Source organism: Erythrolamprus reginae, chromosome 8 (assembly GCF_031021105.1).
Source record: "Erythrolamprus reginae isolate rEryReg1 chromosome 8, rEryReg1.hap1, whole genome shotgun sequence".
Taxonomy (NCBI): domain Eukaryota; kingdom Metazoa; phylum Chordata; class Lepidosauria; order Squamata; family Dipsadidae; genus Erythrolamprus; species Erythrolamprus reginae.
In genome coordinates this window covers 52,684,507-52,708,578 of record NC_091957.1, presented here as the reverse complement: position 1 = coordinate 52,708,578, position 24,072 = coordinate 52,684,507, and the positions used below count along the sequence as shown (strand labels likewise).

Genomic DNA, 24,072 nt, shown 5'->3' with positions numbered 1-24,072 from the left:
TCTTTCGGCTGTGGCGAGGAGGGCGTTTGCCCAGGTTCGCCTGGTGCACCAGTTGCGGCCCTATTTGGACAGGGAGTCACTGCTCACTCATGTCCTCATCACCTCGAGGTTCGATTACTGCAACGCTCTCTACATGGGGCTACCTTTGAAAAGTGTTTGGAAACTTCAGATCGTGCAGAATGCGGCCGCGAGAGCCATCGTGGGGCTTCCTAGATTCACCCACGTTTCTGCAACACTCCGCGGCCTGCACTGGCTGCCGATCGGTTTCCGGTCACAATTTAAAGTGTTGGTAATGACCTTTAAAGCCCTACATGGCATTGGGCCAGAATACATCCGGAACCGCCTTCTACCGCACGAATCCCAGCAGCCAATAAGGTCCCACAGAGTTGGCCTTCTCTGGGTCCCGTCGACCAAACAATGTCGTTTGGCGGGCCCCAGGGGAAGAGCCTTCTCTGTGGCAGCCCCGGCCCTCTGGAACCAACTCCCCCCAGAGATTAGAACGGCCCCCACCCTCCTTGTCTTTCGCAAATTACTTAAGACCCACCTTTGTCGCCAGGCATGGGGGAGTTAAGTTATCCTTTCCCCCTAGGCTACTACAAGTTATGCATGGTATGTTTGTGTGTATGTTTGGTTTTTTATAAGGGGTTTTTAGTTGTTTTTATTAATTGGATTGTTCATGTTGTTTTACCACTGTTGTTAGCCGCCCCGAGTCTGCGGAGAGAGGCGGCATACAAATCCAAATAATAATAATAATAATAATAATAATAATAATAATAATAATAATAATAATAATAGTAGTAGTTTATGTGGACCCCTGGTGCCCAGGGCATTTCTGAAGAAAGTCTGAAAGGAAAACAAATTACCGTTTCTTTCATCTGGATCTGGTTGATTTTTATCCGGAAGAGTTTATGCCTGAAGTCGTCATTGCAAGTGAATTTGTCTCCATCTTCTACGTCTTTGCCTTTCGGACTTTTGGCCAACACTCGGGCCTTGCCGCAGGCTAATGACTGGAGAGTTCTCCTTAGCTCTCCGTCCTCTGTAGTGGAGAGAGAAAGAGACACAGGGAGAGAGAGAGAGAGAAAGAGAGATGCATACTTCAGCATCCGAACTGGGCACGCTCAGAAATGAAAAGCAGCCCTCAAATACTGACCTATTCCGGTCGCTTGTTTTATTTCTTCTAAACTGAATTCTTCACCTTCATTAAACATAAGTAGCACTAAAGTCTGGAACAAAGACACCTGGAGCTCTTTCTTGCCCTGCCAGAAAGAAAAAAACGAACTGAACAAACCCAAGTAGGTGAAAACTTCATCTGTATAGTCTGGAGGACAGAAGGAAAAGTGGGGACATGATTGAAACATTTAAATATGTTAAAGGGTTAAATAAGGTTCAGGAGGGAAGTGTTTTTAATAGGAAAGGGAACACAAGAACAAGGGGACACAATCTGAAGTTAGTTGGGGGAAAGATCAAAAGCAATGTGAGAAAATATTATTTCACTGAAAAAATAGTAGATCCTTGGAACAAACTTCCAGCAGACGTGGTTGGTAAATCCACAGTAACTGAATTTAAACATGCCTGGGATAAACATATATCCATTGTAAAATAAAATACAGGAAATAGTATAAGGGCAGACTAGATGGACCATGAGGTCTTTTTCTGCCGTCAGTCTTCTATGTTTCTATGAAATGCTTATCAGTCTCAGAGCACTTGCAGAAATAACCACCTGTAATTATCACTGTTATTACGGTACTAAAGTTCTTATGATCTATGTCGGAGTTTGGTAGCTTGAAGATGTGTGGACTCCAACTCCCAGAATTCCTCGGCTGGCCATGATGGTTATATTGGGGCTGAAAAAGTGACTTACGTCCATTTCTCGCACTTACGACTTTTGCAGCTGTTTTGCTAACCAACCGAAATTCTAATCCCAATTATAGTCATAATTGGAAGACTACGTATAAATAATTTGAAGCTCAAGACAGCTGAACACAGTTTAGGGATACGAGAGTCGTTTCAAAGGGTTTTTTTGTCTTTCAAATCTGCAAAATGCTTTCCAACTATGGTTAAAAAATAAAATAAAAATACCCCAAAGCAAACCATACCTCTTTAAATTCAGCTTTCAATACACAGTGTCCCAATGTTGATTGCCACTGAAGTTTCCTGCCGCTGTGTTTTCCCAGATAAAAAGTCTTAAATATTTCTTGCAGCTTCACCATCTGAACAGAATGGAAACAGAGATTTTAAAAATAAAACAAACCTATTTTTCCCCCTTTCATTTTTGCCTGACTCAAGTTGAACCTATAATTGTACTTTTTAAATCCGAGTGCCGACTTAGCTAAAAAATGACTTTCATGTTGGCATTTTATATGATAACAAAACGGGTGAAATTTACGTGGTCACCTTCAGTTTGGGATTGTTAGTTTCACCTGAATGGAAAAGCGAAAATTATAACCTTACTTATATATTTTAATTATTAACTATGGCATTACTCTCCTTATCTGATCCTTGAAGGGCAGCCACAGAGTTCTTCCGTTTCAAAGCTACTGTACAATTTTCTTACCTCTGGTGGTAGATGGACCTCCATAGGCACATATGTAGGCCAGTAGCCCATGGTCAAGATATTCACGGTGAGCTCAATGTTACCAGGTACATTCTGATTTTGCATATACTATGACAGAATCAAAGACACAAAGGATAACCGTTCAGAACTACAAGCACATTTGCAAAATTTTCTCCAAACTACAGTGGTGCCTCTACCTAAGAATGCCTCTCCTTATGAACTTTTCTAGATAAGAACCGGGTGTTCAAGATATTTTTGCCTCTTCTCAAGAACCATTTCTCACTTACAAACCCAAGCCTCTGAAACTGTAACCGGAAAAGGCAGGGAGAAGCCTCCACGGGGCCTCTGTAGGAATCTCCTGGGAGGAAACAGGGCCGGAAAAGGAGGGGAGAAGCATCTTGGGGCCTCCGAACTACTCAAAAGTTCCACTACTGGGACCACCTAAGGGACCGCCTTCTACCACACACCTCCCAGCGTCCAATAAGGGCCTACAGAGTTGGCCTTCTCCAAGTCCCGTTTACCAAACAATGTCGGTTGGTAGGGCCACAGGAAAGGGTCTTCTTTGTGGTGGTTCCAATGCTGTGAAACCAACTGCCTCCGGAGATCCGCACTACCCCCACCTTACTGTCCTTCTGGAAAGCCGTTAAGACCTGGCTTTTCCAGCAGTCCTGGGCTGTTATCAGGCTGTCCAGGGGGAAAGCATTTTGAAATTCCCGGATATTATTTCCCTGACATTTTCTTGTAACTTACGATATAGTTAAGGCATAGGGGGAGAATCACTGACCCCCTCAGAGAGGGTCCGCAACTTGGGCGTCCTCCTCGATCCACAGCTGACATTAGAGAAACATCTTTCAGCTGTGGCGAAAGGGGCGTTTGCCCAGGTTCGCCTTGTGCACCAGTTGTGGCCCTATTTGGACCGGGAGTCACTGCTCACAGTCACTCATGCCCTCATCACCTCGAGGCTCAATACTGTAATGCTCTCTACATGGGGCTACCTTTGAAAAGTGTTCGGAAACTTCAGATCGTGCAGAATGCAGCTGCGAGAGCAATCATGGGCTTTCCCAAATATGCCCATGTCACACTAACACTCTGCAGTCTGCATTGGTTGCCGATCAGTTTCCGGTCACAATTCAAAGTGTTGGTTATTATCTATAAAGCCCTTCATGGCACCGGACCAGATTATCTCCAGGACCGCCTTCCGCTGCATGAATCCCAGCGACCAGTTAGGTCCAACAGAGTGGGTCTTCTCCGGGTCCCGTCAACTAAACAATGCCGCTTGGTGGGACCCAGTGGAAGAGCCTTCTCTGTGGCGGCCTGGCCCTCTGGAACCAACTCCCCCCAGAGATTAGAATTGCCCCCACCTTCCATGCCTTTCGTAAGCTACTTAAAACCCACCTCTGCCGCCAGGCATGGGGGAATTGAGATACCCTTTCCCCCTAGGTATGGTATGTCTGTATGTCTGTTTGGTTTTTATTATAATGGGTTTTTAATTGTTTTTAGTATTGGATTATTATTATATGCTGTCTTATTATTGCTGTTAGCCGCCCCGAGTCTCCGGAGAGGGGCGGCATACAAATCCAATCAATAAATCAATAGTCGTAGATGACGTCACACCAAATGGCTAAGCCGTGGAGAAAAATTGGTAACTGAGGAAGCAAATTGTTGCCACAGTTATGCTCATTTTTGCTTGACTCTGCCAGGCAGCGTGATCGGTTTTTTAAAACATGATTTTTCCCTGACTTTTAAACATTTTAATAGTTTGTTTCCCCCCCTGATTTATTCTGGTTTTTTTTCCACATATTCCCTAATAATTCCCTGATATTTCCTGAACCACCGATTTCCCTGATTTCCAGGTTTGCTGGACACCCTGTGTTATGTTATCATCTTAATTCAGCCATGAATGATTGAGAGATATGTATGGCTTATTAAGGGTTATTAATGTACTTTTAAATTGTTTTTATTTATTTATTATTATTTATTATTTGGATTTGTATGCCGCCCCTCTCCGAAGACTCGGGGCGGCTCACAACAAGTGTAAAACAAATCATAAATAATTCAATTAATTAAAATATTTAAAGATTTAAAAAACCCCATATACTAACAGACACACACACAGGCATACCATGTATAAATTAAATGTGCCCAGGGGGAGATGTTTAGTTCCCCCATGCCTGACGGCAAAGGTGGGTTTTGAGGAGTTTGCGGAAGGCAGGAAGAGTAGGGGCAGTTCTGATCTCCGGGGGGAGTTGGTTCCAGAGAGTCGGTGCCGCCACAGAGAAGGCTCTCCCCCTGGGGCCCGCCAACCGACATTGTTTAGTTGACGGGACCTGGAGGAGGCCCACTCTGTGGGACCTAATCGGTCGCTGGGATTCGTGCGGCAGAAGGCGGTCTCGGAGATAATATTTTAATTGCTGTTTCTATTGTTAGCCGCCCAGAGTCCAATGTAGAGTTGGGTGGCGTATAAATTTTACGAATAAATAAATAAATAAAATACCAGTTCTCCAGAACCTGCTGGATTTCGCCCCTGGATTATGGGGTCATTAAAAGAGGATGATGATGGCTTAGAAAGGAATTCTTCCAGGTTTTTCCCATTTTATTCCCATAACACTTTTAAGGGTGCATTTAAGGTGGAGGGGACCAGAGTGTTATGTAATGGATAATTGACCCAGTTCTTTTAGGCACGACTTCCCCAGAGTGACTCCATAGTAAAATAGAAAGTTAAAATAAAAATAAATGAAGGTAGGAGAATAGAAAGAAGAGGTCTAGAGAGGAGAGGCTTGCCAAAGGGAAAGTAACTACGACGGGCAGACTTTGCTTCCTTACTTGCTTAAACTGTATCATAATGTCTTTTGAGAGCTCCATGTCTTTAAACATTCCTTCAAGTTTGCTGGTGAAAGCAGCACCACATTCTGAAAGAGAGCAGTTAGATTAAAATCACTATTAAAAAAAAGCATTTCATCATTGGTCACCTGCTTAAATGTCATGTTTTAAAAACCCTCCGTCAAACTGATATTTTTCAGAAGCATTCTGCTTTGGAAATGTGAAAGATTATGGCAGCATTGTTAGCGTCGTTCTGATGGAAGTTGCATTTATATAGAAACATAGATGTCTGAACGGCAGAAAAAGACCTCGTGGTCCATCTAGTCTGCCCTTATACTATTTTCTGTATTTTATCTTAGGATGGATATATGTTTATCCCAGGCATGTATAAATTCAGTTACTGTGGATTTATCTACCACGTCTGCTGGAAGTTTGTTCCAAGCATCTACTACTCTTTAGTCAAATAATATTTTCTCATGTTGCTTTTGATCTTTCCCCCAACTATCCTCAGATTGTGTCCCCTTGTTCTTGAGTTCACTTTCCTATTAAAAACACTTCCCTCCTGGACCTTATTTAACCCTTTAATATATTTAAATGTTTCGATCATGTTTTCCTTCTGTCCTCCAGGACTATACAGATTGAGTTCATTAAGTCTTTCCTGATATGTTTTATGCTTAAGACCTTCCACCATTCTTGTAGCCCGTCTTTGGACCCGTTCAATTTTGTCAATATCTTTTTGTAGGTGAGGTCTCCAGAACTGAACACAGTATTCCAAATGTGGCCTCACCAGCGCTCTATATTGCGGGATCATAATCTCCCTCTTCCTGCTTGTTATACCTCTAGCTATGCAGCCAAGCATCCTACTTGCTTTCCCTACCGCCTGACTACACTGTTCACCCATTTTGAGACTGTCAGAAATCACTACCCTTAAATCCTTTTCTTCTGAAGTTTTTGCTAACACAGAACTGCCAATGCAATACTCAGATTGAGGATTCCTTTTCCCCAAGTGCATTATTTTACATATGGAAACATTAAACTGCAGTTTCCATTGCTTTGACCATTTATCTAGTAAAGCTAAATCATTTACCATATTACAGACGCCTCCAGGAATATCAACCCTATTGCACACTTTAGAGTCATCGGCAAATAGGCAAACCTTCCCTACCAAACCTTCCCCTATGTCCCTCACAAACATATTAAAAAGAATAGGACCCAGAACAGACCCTTGTGGCACACCGCTTGTAATCTGTCTCTGCTCAGAATACTCGCCATTAACAATAACTCTCTGATGTCTACGCTTCAGCCAGCTGCAAATCCATTGAACTATCCAGGGATTAAGTCCAATCTTCACTAATTTATATAGGTAGTCCTCGACTTGTAACAGTTTGTTTAAAGACCATACAAAATCATGATGGCATTGGTGGGGGGGAAGTGCCCTTTGGCTCTTTTACACACTCAGGACTGTACCTGCATTCCCGTGCTTGTATGATTTGCATTTGGACGCTTGGCAACCGGTTCATGTTTATGATGGGGTCATGTGATCCCCTTTCGTGACCTTCTGACAAGTCAATGAGGAAGCCATATTCATTTAACATCCGTCTGACTAACATATTAACAATTGCAGTGGTTCAGTTAGCAAACGGGACAAGAGAAGTCGTAAAACAGAGCAAAACTCCCTGAACAGATTTCTCATTTAGCCGCAAGCATTTTGATCTCAACTGTGGTTGAACATCGAGGACTAGCGATAGTGTCAAGGAGTGTGCAGAACACTTGAGTTTGCACAGAGGAAAAGGTGGGATTCCAGCAGATATCCTGGAGACATCAGTAATTATTTGGTCATGTAAAACAGATACATTAAAGTGTATAAAATAGTGTTTGCTTTAGAAATAGCACAGTTAAGTTAAACAGTCCGGTCATACATATTCAAATCAGTCAATATCTCTCAATGCAATAATAAAAATTACAAGCCTATCTTTGTCTTTCATATCAGACGTACATTACAGCTTAAAAATACACCAAACTAACACAGAGCTTACTACATCAGTCACAGTGAATCAGCAGAAAGAACAGAGAGAGAAAATCATGCTTTCTGGCTCCCCCTTATGGCAATTTGCAACACTACCTCTTAAAGCTATAGTACTTCAATACAAATATTCATTGGTAGCTTGTTTATACACTGTTCAAAAAAGTAAAGGGAACACTTAAACAACACAATATAACGCCAAGTAAATCAAACTTCTGTGAAATCAAACTGTCCACTTAGGAAGCAACACTGATGGAAAATCAATTTCAGCTGCTCTTGTGCACATTCAACTTTGTACAGAACAAGGTATTCAATGAGAATATTTCATTCATTCAGATCTAGGATGTGCTATTTGAGGGTTCCCTTTATTTTTTTGAGCAGTATATATTGACAACCCAACTGTTTGTACAGAATAATAACATATAGTAGAACAAACTGCAGAAGTAAAGGATAGCATCTTGTAAGCATCCTAAAACAAGATTCGGCGGAAACCTGTCCACCTGTGGCGTCAAATGGGCTGGGCACCCTTTGACATTATGGTTGCAAATTCATGGCAAAATTTCCTCTATTCTAGGCAGAAAGCTTTATAAAAACCTGTTGTGTAAACCGCTCGGTTGCCATGATAAACAATTCTCCCAAGCTCCCCAGTGGGAAACAAATTCCTATCCTTGTTTTACAAGACAGACTGACATGTTTATTGTGTTATGCGGTACTGTGGGCAAAAGGAGTGTGTCTTATACTCCAAATGTAATAATAATAATAATAATAATAATAATAATAATAATAATAATAATAATAATTATTAATTAAATTTGTGTGCTGCTTATCGAAGCTTTTTTCCCAGCCTTAACGAGGCTGGAAACCCTGCTTGCAGGATTTTTTCATTGCTACTCCCTCTAAAAAAGAGGGTTTTTTTAGCCCTAACGAGATGTTACTACTCCCTCTGAAGAGGTTTTCCCCCCAGCCCTAAGTATTTGCAGGCTTGTTTTCATTGCTATTCCGTCTAAATATTTTTTTTCAGCCCTAACAAAGGGATAAATTAATGTGCTGAAGCTCACTCAGATCAATACCTGGTAATAATAATAATAATAATAATAATAATAATAATAATAATAATAATAATTTATTAAATTTGTATGCTGCTTATTGGAGCTTTTTCCCCAGCCTTAACGAGGCTGGGAACCCTGCTTGCAGGATTTTTTCATTAGGTTTTTTTTTTAGCCCTAACGAAGTTTCCCCCCAGCCCTAAGTATTTGCAGGCTTGTTTTCATTGCTATTCAGTCCAAATATGTTTTTTCAGCCCTAACAAAGGGATAAATTAATGTGCTGAAGCTGACTCAGATCAATACCTGGTAGGTAGATTTCCCCCCCTATTTTCCTCCCCCAAAATAAAGTGCATTTTATATTCTGGTGCATCTTGTACTTCAAAAAATATGGTGGTTTTATAAACAAAACACAATATATTTGTAAGCATTTCATTCATTCCGTACTTTGGTTTACAAGTTAGGCATATTAATTGCATAAGAATCTGATGGAAGGCTATAAAAAAGGCTTCAGAAGATTCAATCTTATATTGAGGATGCAGACTGTAACATAACTAGCAATCCCTTGACTGGGATTAGACATGAATCCCTCAGAAAAGGAACAAAAGTCATGAATATCTGCACCCATTTTTGCAAGCAGAAATATTTGCTCAGTTGTTTTCCCCCCGCACAAGTTTAAATTTATATTGGAAAAGACTCCATATCAAAACAGGTAAATTGTCAGGTTATAAGAGCAACATTTGTGGAAGGTACATAAAAGAAAATAGTTCCTTACCATGTTTGAGTTTTGACAGCATGGATTTTTCAGCATCTACAGATGCACTTTTGCCTACCAAGAGTCGCTTGGCGAGATCTTTTTTGTAAAAGGCCTCAAAAACATCTTTTCCTGTAGAAACGGAAAGTTGGTTTTGACACATAAAGCGGAGATGTCCAATCTTGGCTAAATCTTTCTGGACTTCAACTCCCAGAATTCTCTGGGAATTGAAGTCCACAGATCTTAAAACTCATCAATGCTGGACAGCAATCATCTCATAGACCTCTAGGAATCAACAACTTGTTGGTTTTGGATTTCCCCCCCTGGACATCACCATAGAAAGCCAACCCAATTTGCTTTGATAAATGGGGAAGGGTAGGCACAACAGTTAATTTTTTTTCAATTTTTAAAATTTGTCCAATGAGAACTACAAATTTGAATGAAATGAGAAAAATCAAAATGTGCCAGGAACAATAGTCATATTAGTGCACTTACGCACGTTCCCTTAGGAGAATCTTTAATATGGGATGACGTTAAGTTGGAAATAAAATAGTGCAAATTAGTAGGTGAGACAACTGAATTAAGTAATTCCAGACTGTGACAACGGTCTTACAAAAATCAAAATTTTAAAATCAAGTAGAAAGTGGTTTACATTAAGATTAAAGCAGTGGTTCGCAGGCATTACGGTACAATTAAAACAAAAAAAAACACCCATTTACAGGTATGACACTAGTGTGCATAATTTTGTATGCAATATCTACAATCTGGTGAACGACTTCTGGGGTTTTAACTGTTTTATATTTCTAATGTTAATTATACTCATTTTTATTATTGTACACGAAATTGGGGGGCTTAAAATGTAATTAAATTAAATCAAATCAAATCTGGCCACAAGCAATGGCTGGCTAATGTAAAAAACAAAGCCCAGTTCTTACCATAGATGAATCTAAATATGATCATTATTTTATCCAGCATTTTTTCAAGCTCTTCATCGGTCGCTTCTTTATTGCCCGCACGAAGTTTTGAATCCACATATTTAGCTGAGGAGGAAGAAGGGGGAAAACCAAGCACCGAATTGAATAATGGATCCAAATATTTATGCAAGGTCAGAGGTAGGTAACTAACCTTGGCCAAGGAACAGTCTCCTGTCCATCTAACAGACAATCATTTACCCAGTCTCCTGTCCATCTGACAGATAATAAAGGTTCCCCCGCACATGCTAGTCGTTTCCAGCTCTAGGGGGCAGTGCTCATCTCCGTTTCAAAGCCGAAGAGCCAGTGCTGTCTGTCTGGCCACGGATCTCCGTGGTTATGTGGCTGGCATGGCTCAACACCGAAGGCGCATGGAGCGCTGTTACATCCCCACCAAAGGAGGTCCCTATTTTTCTACTTGCATTTTTTTTACATGCTTTCGAACTACTAGGTTGGTAGAAGCTGGGATAAGTACAGTGCTCTCTCGATTTTCGCGGGGGATGCGTTCTGAGACTGCCCGCGAAAGTCGAATTTCCGCGAAGTAGAGATGCGGAAGTAAATACACTATTTTTGGCTATGAACAGTATCACAAGCCTTCCCTTAACGCTTTAAACCTCTAAATTACAATTTCCCATTCCCTTAGCAACCATTTAGATTATTACTTATCATGTTTATTTATTAAAGTTTATTAAAAAAATATTTATTAAAGGCAGACGAACGTTTGGCAATGACATATGACGTCATCGGGCGGGAAAAATCGTGATATAGGGGGGAAAACCACGAAGTATTTTTTAATTAATATATTTTAAAAACCATGCTATAGACTTTTCGCGAAGTTTGAACCCGCGAAAATCGAGGGAACACTATAATGGGAGCACACTCCGTTATGTGGTGCTAAGGATTCAAACTGATGAACTGCCGTCTTTTCTGATCAACAAGTTCAGTGTCTTAGCCCCTGAGCCACTGCATACCAACCATTCTCCCTACTTTTGAGTTATAGACGCAGTTCAAGGCCGCTGTTTGGCAGCTGCTTGAAGGAATGCTGCTGTACCTATGAGTTCAGCCGGTTTGTTGGGTCTTTTGTTGATAAACGTTTCAAAAGCTTCTTTCATGGCGTTGACGAACTTCTCATTTTTCAAGAAACAGATGTCGATGATGTGATCCACTTTATCCTTGAAATCTAGCAGCTCCTGGACCATGGTTTTGTCCTTTTCTGGGTTGATGACAATGGTGCTACCAAATGCCTAAAAGAAGCACGAAAAACATTTGGCTCCTGATATAATCGATGGCCAGTTAATAAAAACCCAACAAAGAAAATTAGACAATTCGGTAACAACGCCTGTTTATATGCTAGCATCCACGTGCTATTTAGAGAACCCCTTTTGTGCTTGGATAGAAGTACTTCAGAAGAGAAGGATTTAGGGGTAGTGATTTCTGACAGTCTCAAAATGGGTGAGCAGTGTGGTCGGGCAGTAGGAAAAGCAAGTAGGATGCTTGGCTGCATAGCTAGAGGTATAACAAGCAGGAAGAGGGAGATTGTGATCCCCTTATATAGAGCGCTGGTGAGACCACATTTGGAGTACTGTGTTCAGTTCTGGAGACCTCACCTACAAAAAGATATTGACAAAATTGAACGGGTCCAAAGACGGGCTACAAGAATGGTGGAAGGTCTTAAGCATAAAACGTATCAGGAAAGACTTCATGAACTCAATCTGTATAGTCTGGAGGACAGAAGGAAAAGGGGGACATGATCTAAACATTTAAATATGTTAAAGGGTTAAATAAGGTTCAGGAGGGAAGTGTTTTTAATAGGAAAGTGAACACAAGAACAAGGGGACACAATCTGAAGTTAGTTGGGGGAAAGATCAAAAGCAACGGGAGAAAATATTATTTTACTGAAAGAGTAGTAGATCCTTGGAACAAACTTCCAGCAGACGTGGTTGGTAAATCCACAGTAACTAAATTTAAACATGCCTGGGATAAACATACAGTATATCCATTGTAAGATAAAATGCAGGAAATAGTATAAGGGCAGACTAGATGGACCATGAGGTCTTTTTCTGCCGTCAGTCTTCTATGTTTCTATGCTTCCCAAATGCAACAAGATTTTTCTAAAAAATATACAAGCAATTTTCTTTAACCTCTACATTTATTACCGTGCAAGTATTTTCCTTGGCTGTAATAGATTTTAAAATTTATTCCTGCAACTTAATTTAAGAAAATTAGCCAGGCACAATTACCTTTATGTATTCAATCCACTGTTGCAAAAGAGCCTGCACTCCATTTTTGACCCGACTAAACAACTGGTAGAGTAGTGACAAATCTTGAATTCGATTTTCATCCAGGAGATGATTTAAACCTGCAAAATGAAGGCACCACAATTCTAAGTTAAATGCAGACTGGCTGAATCAAAATATTTCAAACTTATGTTTGAAACGTAAGAACAAAAAACATTTTTTCCCCCAAAAGACATTTTTGAATCAAAGCATTTGTCAACTAAAACACTGAATTTTGCATTAAACCCCCCCAAGACATGGTTTTTTTTTTTCAAAAAAAGGTGATTGCAATTCTAATAAAATAGAATAGAATGGAGAAAATAATACCCTGAGAGGGAAATAACTATGCTTCTTGCACTTTGTTGGACAAAGTGAAGCCCCGAAGAAGCAGTAAACAAAAAAAATTATATAAAGGCAGTTTGCTTACCTTTCTGTAGGATGGATGTTAAATGTTCACCTAGCAACTGTTTTTCTACAGTAGCGATTAGTGGTTTCCTAGAGGAGAAAGTGTTTAGAATTACAATCCTTTTTGTTCACTCTTTAACTGCTCAAATTATTCATCTAAGCCAGGGTTCCCCAAACTTGGCTACTTTAGGACTTGTGGCAATTGAAGTCCACAAGTCTTAGTTTCCAAGTTTGAAGACCTCTGATCTAAGCAGACCATCAAGAATTATCACAATTTAGGCATCAAAATCAACAATATTACAGAAGTCCAGATAAGCAATATCCACGGCACCACCGCCAAACAAACAAACAAACAAACAAATGTCACAAAACATGATCATGTGACCCTGGTGCATTGCAATCGTCGTTAAGTACGAGACAAGTTGCCAAGTGCCTGAATTTTGATCATGTGACCACAGGGGAGGACTCTGCAACGGTTGTTAAGTTATAAGTAACTTTTGTTACTTATAACTTAACTTTGTTAAGTTAAGTTATAACTTATATATATAATAGGAAAGTGAACACAAGATCAAGGGGACACAATCTGAAGTTAGTTGGGGGAAAGATCAAAAGCAACGTGAGAAAATATTATTTCACTGAAAGAGTAGTAGATCCTTGGAACAAACTTCCAGCAGACGTGGTTGGTAAATCCACAGTAACTGAATTTAAACATGCCTGGGATAAACAGATATCCATTGTAAGATAAAATACAGGAAATAGTATAAGGGCAGACTAGATGGACCATGGGGTCTTTTTCTGCCGTCAGTCTTCTATGTTATAAGTAACTTTTCCTCAGGGTCGCTATAACTTTGAATAGTCATTAAATGAAACTCTTGAGGACTATCTATACAGGGTGCTATTGGGTTTGGGAAGAAAAGCCAAAATAAATAAGAGTTTTGCGTGCTGGAAATTAAGTGCAGGAAAAACAAGAAAAGGAATAGCTAATGATTTCACGCTAGCAAAACACCCCCCCCCCAATGACTCAAAATTGCCAGGTTTTTAGACAGCAGGTCAAGAGAGACCGAACACTTACTGAGTGCTTTGATCCAGGTAGGTTATAATTCTGTCTGCCTCTTCTTCCAAGCGTTTATTGACATGGTGAAGATATTCCGGGACCTGTAAGATCGGTTAAGTTACGGAGAAAATCAACTTGGCAACTTTTAAAGGTCTTCCAACTTGGAAGGTCTTTCAACTTGGCAACTTTTAAAGACTTCTGGACTTCAACTCCTAGAATTCTCCAGCCAGTGTAGCTGACCCCTGATTTAGATTATTATTGTATACTGTTTATGATTGCTGTTAGCCGCCCCGAGTTTTCGGAGAGGGGGGCATATAAATCCAATAAATAATAATAATAATAATAATAATAATAATAATAATAATAATAATAATAATTGGTTGCCGATCAATTTCCGGTCACAATTCAAAGTGTTGGTTATGACCTTTAAAGCCCTTCATGGCACTGGACCAGAATATCTCCGAGACTGCCTCCTGCCGCACAAATCCCAGCGACCGATTAGGTCCCACAGAGTGGGTCTTCTCCGGGTCCCGTCAACTAAACAATGTCGGTTGGCGGGCCCCAGGGGAAGAGCCTTCTCTGTGGCGGCCCCGACCCTCTGGAACCAACTCCCCCCAGAGATTAGAACTGCCCCTACGCTCCTTGCCTTTCGTAAACTCCTTAAGACCCACCTTTGTCGTCAGGCATGGGGTAACTGAGTCATCTCCCCCGGGCATATACAATTTATGAATGGTATGTCTGTCTGTATGTTTGTTTAGAAAATGGGGTTTTTAAAATATTTTTAAACTGTAATTTAGATTTGTTGTAAATTGTTTCACTTTGTTGTGAGCTGCCCCGAGTCTGCGGAGAGGGGCGGCATACAAATCTAAATAATAAATAAATAATAAATAAATAATAGATGACCTTTCTGGCCTCTTCCAACTCTTTCATTCATGGCTGGCTGAGAAATTCTGGGAGTTGAAGTCCACAAGTCTTTAAAGTTGCCACGTTTGGGATGGCTGACATAACGTTTCTTTGGAAAGGGTGGGTTAACAGGGAAGGACATCTATCGGCTCACAAAAAGAAGGAATTGGAGAATGGTTGCTTTAGAGTTATCAAGAAAATACCTCTCTTTCTTGCATAAGCCGCTGTCCTTCCGCGGCGTAGAGGCGGTTTGTTTCTTCCAAGAATCTGTGCTCGAAAGAATCTTGATAAATCTGATGGGAAGAGAAATAGATCCGTTACGTTCTGAATATTCCAGCAGCTCCATTTTTAGGCAGTTTTACCCCAGTGGACGGTTCTTACTTGCAAATCTGAAAGCATGCTGAGAAGGCTACGGAGCAGACTCCTGTCAATAGCCTCTCCGTTTCTTTCCCTCTCGATCAGGAGAAGAATGCCATCAATGGTTTTGTTCTGGACTTTCTGATCGCTAATTATGTGAGTCCTAAACAACTCGAGCCCCATATCCCTGAAAGGGTGGAAGAAGAGTAAAAATAAATAAATGAACAGAAGGGACGTTAAGAGTCGGCTGTTGCATTTGCTGGTTTCGTTAAATCGTGACTTAATCCCAAAAGTGCTTCCACCCCCCACCCCCCCCCTACAACAGGCAGCTGGGCTTTCTGGTTTTTCGTTGAAGAGGTTTCGCTTCTCACCCAAGAATGTTCTTCAAAGCTTCTTCAGAAGCTTCTTGGATGAGAAGCGAAACCTCTTCAAAGAGAAAACCAGAAAGTCCAGTTGCCTCTCGGAAAAAAATAAAGCTCCTTTGAGACACCCAATGACCCGGATGACGGAGAAATTCGACAATCAATTACAGGTAGTCCTCAAATTGCAACCTTTCGTTTAGTGACGGTTTGAAGTTACGACGGCCCTGAAACAGGCAACTTAGATTTGTATTTATGATGGTTAGAGTCCTGGGGTCATACGACCCCCCTTTTGCAACCTTCTGGCAAGCAAAATCAATGGGGAAGCCATGTTCACTTATCAAGCACCATCCTAACTTAACAGCGGCAGTGATTCACTTAAACACAATTCAGAGTGTTGGAAATGACCTATAAAGCCCTACATGGCTTCGGGCCAGATTACTTGTGAGACCGCTTTCTGCCGTATGAGTCTCAGCGACCGATTAGGTCCCACAGAATCAGCCTTCTCCAGGTCCCGTCAACCAGAAAATGTCGCTTGGCGGGACCTAGGGGAAGAGCCTTCTCTGTGGAGGCCCCGGCCCTCTGGAATCAGTTCCCCCTGGAGATTCGCACTGCCCCAACCCTCCTTGCCTTCCACAAGAGACTTAAGACTCACCTGTGTCGCCAGGCTTGGGGCAATTAGGTCTCAGCCCTCTGGCCAACGAAATGAGATTTATTTATTTATTGGATTTGTATGCCGCCCCTCTCCGCAGACTTGGGGCGGCTAACAACGATAAAAAACAACATGTAACAATCCAATTTAATAAAACAACTACAAACCCTTATTATAAAAACCAAACATACACACAAACATACCATACATAACTTGTAATGGCCTAGGGGAAGGAATATCCTAACTCCCCCATGCCTGGCGACAAAGGTGGGTCTTTGCGAAAGACAAGGAGGGTGGGGGCCGTTCTAATCTCTGGGGGGAGTTGATTCCAGAGGGCCAGGGCCGCCACAGAGAAGGCTCTTCCCCTGGGGCCCACCAAACGACATTGTTTGGTCGAAGGGACCCGGAAAAGGCCAACTCTGTGGGACCTTATCGGCTGCTGGGATTCGTGAGATATATGTTGTATGATTGAACTGGTATCATTGTTTTTAAATATTGGATTTTTAGATTGTAATTTTAAATTTAATTAGACTTGCCGTTGTACTGTATTGTTATATTATATGTTGTGAGCCGCCACGAGTCCTCGGAGAAGGGCGGCATACAAATCTAATCAATAAAATAAATAAATATATATATATATAAACACTTACGGCAAGGAAGGTCATAAAATGGGCCAAAACTCACTTAGCAAACATTTTGCTTAGCAACACTTTTTTTGGCTTAATTGTGAAGAATGAAGAATTAGCTGGGTTGACAGAAAGTTCTGATTTATAAAACTGTAGCTTATAACCGCAAAGGTTTGTAACTTAGCCAATTCAGACGTTACAGGTTAAGATCCAAGTAACATTCTTTGTCACTCTCACATTCACTACGACATATTTTCGAAGAGTTGCTATTTATTTGAACTGGCTTTTGAATACAACTCTAACCCGGTACATTTTCGTAAAGATCTGGGTAGGGGGAATATATACGAGGGGAAAAGAACACATTTTCTTGGTTTTGCCCTTCTGTCTTGATGGATGGGCCATCAGGAGAGAAGGGGGAGAAAAAGGATGACTCAATAGCTCGACAATTGTTCGGAAGCAGGAAATCAATACCCCTATTTTTCCGCCCTCACCAAATTGATGGCAGCATTGAATTTTGGAGAACGTAAGTTCGATCCAGGAACAAAAAGATACTTCTAATCATTATCTGCAACAAAGAAGGAGAGAAAGAAGAAAATCAGTGTCACATGTTGACCGATTTTAAGGACTATATTTACTGGATGAATAGAACATAGTATCATTCAACTCTCTTCATCTAGATACATTGATTTGGAAGGGACAGCCACTTAATTTAAGGGAATTTACTTCCAGATATCCGTGCTTATTGACTGCTGCTGTGAAAAGTCAAACACTTCACAAAGGATTTAGAGACTGCTCTCATTTCTTATACAGTGATACCTTGTCTTACAAACGCCTTGTAATACAAACTTTTCGAGATACAAACCCGGGGTTTAAGATTTTTTTGCCTCTTTTTACAAACTATTTTCACCTTACAAACCCACCACCGCCAGTGGGATGCCCTGCCTCCGGACTTCCGTTGTCAGCGAAGCACCCGTTTTTGCGTTGCTGGAATTCCCCTGAGGCTCCCCTCCATGGGAAACCCCACCTCCGGACTTCCGTGTTTTTGTGATGCTGCAGAGGAATCCCAGCAGCGCAAAAACGGGCGTTTCGGTGGCAATGGAAGTCCGGAGGTGGGGTTTCCCAGCGAGGGGAGCCTCAGTGAAATCGCCGCATTGCAAAAACACAGAGGTCCGGAGGTGGGGTTTCAAGGACTTTGGTGTTTTTGCGATGCTGCGATTTCACTGATGCTCCCTTCGCTGGGAAACCCCACCTCCGGACTTCTGTTGCCAGCAAAGCGCTCGTTTTTGCGATGCTGGGATTCCCCTGCAGCATCGCAAAAACACAGAAGTCCAGAGGTGGGGTTTCCCATGGAGGGGAGCCTCAGGGGAATCCCAGCAGTGCAAAAACGGGCGCTTCGGCTGGCAAAAGGGGTGAATTTTGGGCTTGCACGTATTAATCACCTTTCCATTGATTCCTATGGGAAACATTGTTTCGTCTTACAAACTTTTCACCTTAAGAACCTCGTCCCGGAACCAATTAAGTTTGTAAGACAAGGTATCACTGTAATTCTTTATGGTCAGTGGCACAATTTTTTTTAAATGCCCCCAAGATAACTATTTCAGGAGTAAAAGGTATTCTCCCATTTCCTGTCCCCAGAAAAAAATAAATTCTAAAAGCTTCCTGTTATTAGCTAACTTTCATCCAATTCTTAAATCCCCCTCAATATAACCTCTACTAAATTGTTCCTAAATACAAACTACTGGAATCCTTTTTTGACAGTTAACAATAAGGACATTCTTTATCAACTTGACAAAGTCCACTTGACTGATTTTTGCAGCCTTAATTTGAAAAGAAACCATCACAAAAACAACATATATGATAGAAAAAACCGTGCTCTTTCCACTGAAATAAAAACGAAGCTGATTGAAGGTGAGAAAACATAGAGCTGTTTCATCACCTTTAATCATCATTAGAAAGAGCAAGGTTTTTTCCTATCACTCCTATCTGTTTTCTTGCCTTCAATCAGCTTCGTTTTTATTTCATTAGAAAGAGCACTTTTTCCTATCATATATGTTGTTTTTGTGATGGTTTCTTTTCAAATAAGGCTTCAATTTCACCTGGTCCACTTGACACAGAATGGCCGAATACAAAAGCATTAAACTGTCCATGAATGTCCAGTTCTCTTCTCCTGAGAAACCATCTAATCCAGGGGAATCCAACCTTAGCAACTTTTATGTATTGTGGACTTCAATTCCCAGAATTCCCTAGTCGAGTCATTCCACAACTCTTAAATGTTGACAAGGTTGGACAACCTGATCTACTCCGTCAGTGCAGTCTGACACAGACTCAGTTTCTCCAGGGAAAAAGTTTTTGAATGGAATAGCCATGGTGGCAAACCTATCACACACATGCCAGAGGTAGTATGCAGAGCACCCTCTGTGGATACGCATGCCATTGTCATCCTCTCTCTTTGTTTCTGGCCCACATATGCCAGACCAGCTGGTCTTCGCGGGCACCAGGGCACCAAAAACACAGTCTGAAAATTACCCAAAAACCAGGCCATTTTCTGGGCTTGAAAACAGCCTGAAAATGGTCCCAAAACACTGAAAAATGCCCCCCAAAACAGGCATACGCATGCCGTCCAGCTGGTCTTCAGGTTTCTGGTGCTCCAGCACATGCAAGCATGAATGCTGATCATGCTCGCATGCGCCGGAGTACCGGAAACCCCAAGACCTGCTGGCCAATGTGAACCCAGCATGCATAAGTGCATGTGCCAAAACCCCAAAGACCTGCTGGCCAAAGCATGCATGCACACCGGCCTGCTGGTGTTCAGGTTTCCAGTGCCTTGGCGTATGTACACATGTTCCTGTATGGGCACTAAAAGGTTCACCATCCCTGGCACAGAAGGTAACCATCTTTACTTCCAGGCTTTTAGAAACATGTAGAAAACAAAGGAGACTTACCATCTGCCTGCAGTGGTCTTGCCAACATTTGTCTATTTTCTTAAGAAAAAGAACACTGTCCAACGAATCCTTGAGGAAGCAGTTAAGGATATTTCTTTAAAGAGTTGGAATAAATTGCATCAATAATATAAAAAAATTTAGTTCCTACATTCATCTTATTTAATTGTATTTTCATAAAAGTCCAATCTACGTTATCAAATGCCTTTTTTGCATCAGTGCCATTTGTTTACCGGGATATTGTTCATAATATTCTAGGGTATTTATAATTGCCTCAAGTTATTTTTAATTTGTCTACCTGGTAAGAATCCATTCTGGTCTTCATGTATCATTCCATATCAATGCCGCTTTAGTGGAAGTTTACTTAGTAGTGAAACATTCAGCTCCCAAATGTTTAAATGCAAGTACCCATGTACACATGGCAAGTTCCAGGAAGAATGTGCTTGTATTAGTTTAATGATTAAACTGATTGATTGGCAGGTAACATACATTTCTCTCCTGCTGAAATATTTTTAAGGTATTTTGTAGCTGCCAAAACAATCTGCAAGGGCCGCATTTCTTAATCCATAAGAACGGCTAAAACGGTTAACAAGGCCCCGACATGCTTTCCCATTTATATGAAATATTTATTATAAAGGATATTCTCTGAACTGATGAATCTGTGCTTTGATATGATCTTCACAAATCTGCCTTAATTGCTTGTACAAATTTGCAGAAATTTTGTAGGAGCAAAGATTTTCAACAGCCTAAAAAAAGCAAAGAAGAAAGAAAATAAAAGAATTGCATGTGTCACTCTCCTCCATAATTACTTGACACATTAGCAAAGGAGAATGCAAATTCTGTTTGCTATGACATCAATACAAAGTGGTATAAAAGCCAAAATAAACACATATCTAACAAGTGCAGGCTTCCTAAAAAAACCCAGCATGTTACAAAGGAGTCTGCATTATTGGTCAACAGACACATCAAGAGAAATGAGCCTCCAATGCATTTTCCAATATATTCTATTGTTATCATAGCAATAGCACTTAGACTTATATACCGCTTCACAGTGCTTTACAGCCCTCTCACAGTTTAGAGTCAACCTATTACCCCTAGCAATCTGAGTCCTCATTTTATCAACCTCAGGCGGATGGAAGGCTGAGTCAACTTTGAGCTGGTCAGGATCGAACTGCTGGCAATCAGCAGGATTAGCCTCCAATACTGCATTCTAACAGGAAGGGAGGGAGGAAGGATTGGGTTTGCTCCAATCACTTGCAAACTGTTTGATGGAATCAGCAAGTTTGTAATAATAGTTGTATTTTTTTGTTTTTTAAATTGAAAGCTGCCCAGAGTCATTGACGTAGATGGGCGGCTATAGATGCTGAATAAATAAACAAAAGCTTTAAATTCAAATATCAAGATTTAGGAGAGTCAGTCCATGAAATGATTGCTCTGCTGTCTTAAGACACACAGCACTAACTTCAAGAACAAAGAAATGGAAAGGCAAGAAGGATTACCACACTAGACTTAGAACAGTACTATTTCAGACCAAAGTTCTACCACTTTATGGATAATCTCCATAGTGGAATTGGCCGCAAAGACCTTAATTTTACATTTATTTATTTATTTTGCCAGCAGAGGAAGGAATGTGTCAAGAAATATATTGAGTTCTCACAAGAGGTGTGTCTTTAAGAGAGAGGGAGGGGAGACCTAAACCTTGCCATGATTTAGATAATGGTATTGAAAAAAAGCATAGCTAGAGATAGGTCCATTTACCATTTCTGCTAGTCTTAGGGTGAATGATTTTATTTTAGTTGTTAGTTACCAGCAACCATATGACTATTTTTAACTCAAGGCACTAAAAATAGACCCAGACAAATCATCTCGACAGAAAATGCAGCTGCTTTGCCTTTCAAAATATAGCTCTGACTACATACTAAAACAGAGGGGTCTGCTAAGGCCTTGACATAATTTCACACACACACACACACACACACACACACACACAGACACAGACACACACGGTTGTGTATGTGTGTGTGTATGTATGTGTGCAATGGTGTTCTCTCTCTCACTCTCTCAGAGAGAGAGGGGGGGGGAGAGAAAACCTGAACAAAACAGAGATAGGGCAAATATAATTTACCATACTTCCTTCAAACTTATTAGGTTAGTTAGCGAAAATGCTGAAAGATTGTTTTAAGAGTTTGAGATGCTTTTCCAGATTAAACTGAATGTCTCTCTTAATAGGACTAGCAGCTCCTATGGCTTGTCAAAGCTGCACTTTCAAAAACTGTAAATTTCTCTAAATAATCTAAAGTACGAAAAAGATGCCTCCCCTATCTACAAAGTCCATATTTTAATTCGTAACCCCCAACCTAGTCCAATTTTTTGTTCAACACGCTCTGGGGATTGCTGTGAGGTTCACAAGATGGATATTAACAAGTTATACTTTCTGGTGTTTAGATCACACAACAGGTTTCATGCCATTTGATGTTAAATTATTTCAATCACCTTTTTAAAAATTCTAACATTTTCAACTTAAAAAAATCTTCCAATGCAATCCTTTTTTTAAAGTAGTCATGCTTCATTTATACGCGCACACACAGAGAATATATATATAATATATAAATACAGAGAGAGAGAGAGAGAGAGAGAGAGAGTGTGAGAGAGTGTGTGTGAGAGAGAGAGAGAAAAAGAGAGAGAGAGAGAGAGAGAGGGAGGGAGGGAGGGAGGGAGAGAGAGAGAGAGAGAGAGAGAGAGAGAGAGAGAGAGAGAGAGAGAGAGAGAGAGTGAGTGTTTTGGCCTAAGAAAACAATGCACCTATTTGAAGTAAACAGCAGTTTTCAAGGTCTAAAATCTCACAGTGTTACACAATGATCCTGGTGGGTTGGGAACGCACTGTTAACATCCTGTCAAATAAACATTTTAACACCAAAAACCTGCACCTGATACCCTTGGAAGATAAAACCAAAAGGGAAGATATAAACAGAACAAGATTGAGGGCAATTTATAGAAGCATGCATAATCATATTATGAAGACTTAAGCAAAGACTTAGTGGGTTTCTAAAGTATGTTAAACCGACTGCAAGGAGATTCTTCGGGATATACCAATAAGGCTTGCCATACACCTACTAAGTCCCACTGATTAACCAAGTCTTCAGTTAAATGGTGTATTTAATTTGCACTGTAACTTGTAGATCTAAACTAAAGGTATCTACATCCCCCTCCCAATAATATTAGTAGAGAACTTTAAACCAATAACAATCAGTAAAATCAACTCATGGAAAACTTATACTTAAACCATTAAGAAGGGAGAATGAACCTATTAAATATCCATGAAATATATATTTATATATAAAAATTAATACTTAAGCAATTTAAGTTTTTAAAATAGAGGATTGCCATAATTTTTCATGCAGTTAAATATTTATTACCATAAACTTAAATGTTATGATAGAAAGCTACATGTCAATGTCTTCATATTTCAACTGTATTTAAAATATTTACTGTATATAATTTAATAAACCAGCACCTTTTATAATTAAATGGATTTGTTTTGATTCTTGTACTAATAAGAGTACCAGATGTGTACTAAAGGCAGAGCTTGAACTATTGTAATGTTGTTCTCTGATTTTTAAAATAGGTAGTCAAAAAGGCTTAATTTTCCAGGAAAATTTCCCTTTGGAGAATCTGTAGTGCACTTTCTTTGCCCTTTTCAATGAAGGAATGCAGGGATCTGATTTGGTTGGAACTAGTTGATAATGGAACTTTTACTGGCGGATTTTATTTATTGAAATTTCACACCGCCCAATTCTGGGTGCTTCACAGATAAAAATTCACAGAACGAAAGAATATCATGGTAAAAACAAAAAAATAATAATGCAAACTGGAAAATAACTAAAGCAAACTGGCATTACCCAGAATTATTTAATCATCCTTAAATAGGGAATTCTGTTCTGTATCTATCAAGGCAATTGTGGCTCAAGGCCAGGACTCCATCCCCAAAATGTGGCTGGCATGCAGAAAATCAAGGGGGACTCTTCCCCAAAAACAAATTGATATTGTACAATTTCTACAGTGGGAAAGCATGAAGATGTTCTGGTTAGTTTTCTCATCTGTCTAACTGAAATGGCATCAGATCTAGAATGTGACAATGGGATCTCAACCACCCCCTAGAAAAGTGATGGTGAATCTATAGGGTGACACAAGTGGCTCGTGGGGCCTTATTTGCTGGCGTGTGAGCAGTCGCCCTAGCTGTGTGCTGGCCAGCTGATTTTTGGCTCGCACAGAGGCTCTGGGAGGGCAATTTTGGGCTTCCAGAGAGCCTCCAGAGGGGTGGGGGAGGGCGTTTTTA

At 40.5% G+C, this 24,072-nt stretch overlaps 1 protein-coding gene across 1 annotated transcript in view; it reads right to left on the bottom strand.

The window, feature by feature from the left end:
• The window catches only part of CUL4B (cullin 4B), a 34,316-nt gene that overhangs the window by 5,466 nt on the left and 4,778 nt on the right, over positions 1-24,072 (bottom strand). The window contains exons 4-19 of the mRNA XM_070759895.1: positions 20,380-20,482; positions 19,740-19,810; positions 17,289-17,362; positions 15,185-15,347; positions 15,007-15,096; positions 13,919-14,001; positions 12,869-12,936; positions 12,406-12,524; positions 11,217-11,409; positions 10,130-10,234; positions 9,216-9,326; positions 5,378-5,463; positions 2,555-2,662; positions 2,097-2,210; positions 1,151-1,256; positions 864-1,036 (exon numbers count right to left, since the gene is read on the bottom strand). Coding sequence (XP_070615996.1) covers positions 864-1,036; positions 1,151-1,256; positions 2,097-2,210; positions 2,555-2,662; positions 5,378-5,463; positions 9,216-9,326; positions 10,130-10,234; positions 11,217-11,409; positions 12,406-12,524; positions 12,869-12,936; positions 13,919-14,001; positions 15,007-15,096; positions 15,185-15,347; positions 17,289-17,362; positions 19,740-19,810; positions 20,380-20,482 — 1,767 coding nt within the window. The remainder of the gene's footprint in view (positions 1-863; positions 1,037-1,150; positions 1,257-2,096; positions 2,211-2,554; positions 2,663-5,377; positions 5,464-9,215; positions 9,327-10,129; positions 10,235-11,216; positions 11,410-12,405; positions 12,525-12,868; positions 12,937-13,918; positions 14,002-15,006; positions 15,097-15,184; positions 15,348-17,288; positions 17,363-19,739; positions 19,811-20,379; positions 20,483-24,072) is intronic.